At 39.8% G+C, this 4,466-nt stretch overlaps 1 protein-coding gene across 1 annotated transcript; it reads right to left on the bottom strand.

Annotated features, from left to right (window-relative positions):
• Nucleotides 1–509: 509 nt before the first annotated feature.
• On the bottom strand, nt 510–4,338 carry LOC128458364 (membrane primary amine oxidase). The gene is made up of 3 exons (XM_053443168.1): nt 4,299–4,338; nt 3,590–3,759; nt 510–3,480 (listed from the first exon to the last, which is right to left on the bottom strand). Exons 1-3 carry the CDS (start codon nt 4,336–4,338, stop codon nt 3,190–3,192), a joined length of 501 nt encoding a protein of 166 aa, XP_053299143.1. The 3' UTR covers nt 510–3,189.
• Between the last annotated feature and the right edge of the window lie 128 nt (nt 4,339–4,466).

The following is a 4,466-nucleotide window of genomic DNA, read 5'->3' as shown; positions in this document are numbered from 1 at the left end:
AGTTTTATTTCTCTGTATAAGACCATGTCAAGTTGGCCTCACTTTATCTTTGAGGCACAGTTGTGGTTCATATCCTGTCATTGCTTTTAGTTAAGCCACAGAGGAAACTGAAAGCTTTAACAGAAACACCCACACTCACACACTAACACACACATACAAACACACAAATAATCGCTGAACCTCACATGCACTCATATCACATCCGCTGATTCTGTTCCCATGATGTCCATGGACTGAGAAAAGAGGTCAAGGTATTCCTTACTGTGTGTGTGTGTGTGTGGGGGGGGGGGGGGGGGGGGGGGAGGAATTTCACTGGTCTGGTTTCAATTTTCAAGTGGTTTCAAAACCATGAGGAAGTGTGTGTGTGTGTGTGTGTGTGTGTGTGTGTGTGTCTCTGTGTGCATATGTGTTTGTATTTTCACATTTTGAAAGTCATTTTGTGGCCCTACATTCATTCAATGGAACACTGGATTCAACCACTGAACATTAAAAGAGAAAATAAAATAAAAAAAAGTACAAATAGCCCTTTATTTAGAGAATATACAACAACACTACAATAACCCAGAAAACAGTAGAAAAACAGACCAAGTGAATAAAACATCAGTCAGTTGTTCAGTAGTCACAGCCTGGTGCCATTTAAGTGCACAGTGTCAGTTTAGAATGTATACACTGTAGTTAACCACTACACTGTCACTTCAAAAGAGGTTATGAGATCAGTGTAGATATCAAGGGGAGGGGTGTAACACTAACAGCAGAAGGTATGGGCTTTAGGACTACATCTATTTGAAAAATAACATACAATGAATGGTCCAGTGTGTAGGTTTATGGAGGATGTAGATGCTATACTGGGTCAGTGAAGCACAAATCCATTTCTTTCTTACCAGACCTGTCATTCTTTTATACAACTTGACTTTTAGTTAAGCTAAAAAAAATACCTTTTGTCCATCTCTCTTGAAGAACGTAAGACGTAGCACCATTGTTTTCTTTGCAGTCTCCATGATTCTTGTCAGCCATGACAACTACATGCATGTTTTGTTCATCCTGATTGTAACCAGACAGTCACATTCTTTTTTCAAATGTGACCCAAGATCAGGGTTGTCTTCCAGCCTCTCAGTTGGAAATCAGTAGCCCACAACTTCACAAGCTGTCAACTTTCTCAGACAGTGCTTAAACAAGATTTTTCTTTCTTTCAGTTGTAAACTTTAAATCCTACTTTTGGTATTGCCAGCAGTGCAATCGTCTCCTTTAACAATATTTCTGCATAATCACTCAAAGAGATTAACTACATGCGCATTTAATAAGAGCTACACAACTCTTCTCTGACTTTGGGCCATGAATTTATCAATCACCTACCCATTTTTATAAAAGGCACTTATTTTAGCTGCAACAGTAAGAGGAAAAGATCTATATAGATATCAGGTATTTGAGTATAGGGCTGGAGTCAGAACCTAGTTAGTCTAGCTCAGAATAAAGAGAGGAGGCAGGGGAGTCTGCTTCTGTTCAAACTTCAAATACACCGACAGCACCTCTAAAGCTCAATGAGCAATGCAAGGGTCAGTTATAAACAAACATACAGCATAAAGTGGGATATTCAGATTTTGGTGCAATGACTCAATATAAAAACCTGTTTCTTAATGAGGTAAATGGAACTGCACTATTTTCTAGCTCTTACTCCAGTGAAGTATAATATGACACATAAGCCATTTTTATACATGGACTATAAACAATGTGCAGATTATGTGGTTTTCCCTTCACATATGAAAAATACAACAGGAGATTTTCAATCACACCAGCTTATCACCAATTGCTAGAAAAACTGGAGAATATCTGGAGGCTTCTAATTGCATTCTCACATATTGCCTCTTTGGATCATTTCTGGATATTATCCAGAGCTCAGTCCAGGTCTGAAAAATGCTATATTGTAACAAGCACTTAAGCAAGCCATTCATAATGAATTTCACCCTTAAAGCAGTAAAATGCTAAGAAAAGTTTGGAAACATGATACTTCTTATGCATTATTATTACAACTCCCTTCTGGCAGGTCTACCTGCTAGTGCCATCCGACCTCTGCGCCTTATCCAGGATGCAACAGCTCGACTGGTCTTTAACCAACCTAAATTCACTCACACTACTTTGTTCCTCCATTCACTTCAATGGTTACCGCATCCGTTTCAAAACACTAGTACTTGCGTACCGTGCTGAGAACAGATCGGGTCCAGTCTACATCCAGGATTTCGTCAAACCTTACACTCCAGCCCGTCCACTCCGTTCTGCATCTGCCAATCAAACCGATTGGCAGATGCTCCCTCACTGTGAGGGATAGCTAGACACTCAACAAAACCATTACTGTTTCTTTCCTGGCTCCTAAATGGTGAAACGAGCTCCCCAATGACATCAGGACAGCAGAAAGTCTACACGTCTTCCGCCGCAGACCAAAAACAAATCTCTTCTGACTATACCTTGAATAAAACATTTAAAAATAACAAAATAACAAAAACAGTAGCACTTATATGGCACTTACATATTGCACTTTGTAGTTTGGCTTTCTTGAAGAATGTTGTACTTTCTTGATTCTTGTACCCTAATGGTTGAATGCACTTATTGTAAGTCGCTTTGTATAAAAGCATCAGCTAAATGAAATGAAATGTAATGTTTGAAACTAAAGTGTTGTTAATTTTGTGCCTCCAGTAGCAGTGAACATTATTAATGGAAAAACAAAAGAGTGGTAGTGCAGTGCATCTTTGGTTGGTTATTAAAGCACAAAAAATATTTCTGGTTTATCAAATTTTCTGAAGTTTTATGTTTATCCCTGTCCTTTTATGGGCATATTTATTAAGTTTGGACAGAGCCAGGCTTGCTGTTTCCTCCTGCTTCCAGTCTTCATACTAAGCTAGGCCAACCACATCCCGATTCTAGGTCTGACATACAGGTATTAGTGTTGTATCAATATTCTCACACCCAGAAAAAAGCTCATTAACATATTATCCAAAATAGTGAAAACATTCCTTTACTCATTCACTTGTCTACAGTGCAGCTTTAAAACACATGCAGCACTGATAATGAACCCTCCCAATTTGCCTCTATAATCATGTTCAAACTGGCACATACGTCTTTATGCATAGATTACTAAATCAGCCCATCTCTGAAATTCAAAGTCATGGAAGCTATTACCTAGCAGTGGTCAATGAATTAGACCCATTCCTCAAACTTCATGACTCCATCAAAACCATGGTAAGTGAAGGGCTCTAGCACGGGGCTGCAGGGCTCTTTAGCAAGGCAGGCCATCCTGTTGGTGTCACAGCTAGTCTCGCTGCCAGGGCCAAAGTACACTCCATCAGGAGAGTCTATGGATGGATCCTCATCAAAGTAGTTGTGAGGCCGCAGCAGGACCCCACCCCCATTACCCACAGTTACCGTATTGGGGATGTCCTCTGAATGTGGTATATGGAGGAAACCGGCGGTCACCCAGGCAACCAGGTCCTGCGGACACATACACATCACACAAATTCCTTTAGCTATGTTGTCTGATTTAAGGTTTACAATTTTTTGTAATATGTTATTAGTTTTACTAGATTCCATAGAAACACACCTCATTTTCAATGCTTTCGTTGTCTGCAATGTACTTGCTGAAGTCAACAGCTGGAGACCAGACGTCATTTTGATTGTACAGACTGCTGCTGGTCTGCTCGGAGTCCTTATGCTTTGTAATGGCAACCTTATACCTGGAGACAGACAGAGGAGGTGCAGATAGAGTGGTGACTTCAGGACCACAACAAACTTAATTTCCTTTCATTGAACTAATGGCGTCAGCATTATCTGATCTTACTGTGAATGCATGGGATGGAACTAAAGCATAAAACATGTTTACTGGCGACGTTTGGTGTGGTTACTGCTTTTTTTTTACTGCTTTTGTGATAAAACTATAGTGTACGTATTCAATGACATCCCAAAGTAGAATATTCCTCTGTTGACCCTGATTAATAATGTTGTCTATAAAATGTCAATCTGTTTAAACACAAACATAAGCCCCAGTCTGAATCCCCAAAAGTTATTTTAGAAATTTGGTGGATTTTACTGGCATTGCTGCTTAAGTTTCTGTCAAGAGATTGTTGTTAGTTTTTATCTGTAGCATAAGAGAAGAGTAATCCGGGAGTCTGTGTTTTAACGGACACGCCTGGAGCAAAGCTGGAAGCAGAAAAAACTGAAGGAGTTTCTAACACACATTCCTTATATCCAATCCTCACGGATATCAGTGCTTCGTGCTTTGAAATTTTTTTCACATTTAAACACAGGCACACCCTCTGTCTCCCAGCTTTCCCTCTCCACAGGGAGGGTCATCCTATAATTGTTACTTCCCAGACCAAGTACTGACTGTGATCTTTCAATAGCATAGTTAATATAGCAAATTTAAACCAATGCGAACCAAATTGAGCCTGCTGGGGTTCATATGTCAAAGCCCAATTGGT

The sequence above is a fragment of the Pleuronectes platessa genome, chromosome 16 (genome assembly GCF_947347685.1).
Source record: "Pleuronectes platessa chromosome 16, fPlePla1.1, whole genome shotgun sequence".
Classification (NCBI taxonomy): Eukaryota; Metazoa; Chordata; class Actinopteri; order Pleuronectiformes; family Pleuronectidae; genus Pleuronectes; species Pleuronectes platessa.
The sequence above is the reverse complement of the archived record's forward strand: the minus strand, read 5'-3'. Positions and strand labels throughout refer to the sequence as shown.

Bases quoted from the DNA above. Each gene is read 5' to 3' on its own strand.
- LOC128458364 (XM_053443168.1), bottom strand. From the start codon at position 4,338: ATGACCCTCCCTGTGGAGAGGGAAAGCTGGGAGACAGAGG. The intron at 3,760-4,298 runs GTGTGCCTGTGT...GTGGTCCTGAAG, and splicing joins GGAAAGCTGGGAGACAGAGG to TCACCACTCTATCTGCACCT. The intron at 3,481-3,589 runs GTGTGTTTCTAT...ATGTGTCCGCAG, and splicing joins ACGAAAGCATTGAAAATGAG to GACCTGGTTGCCTGGGTGAC.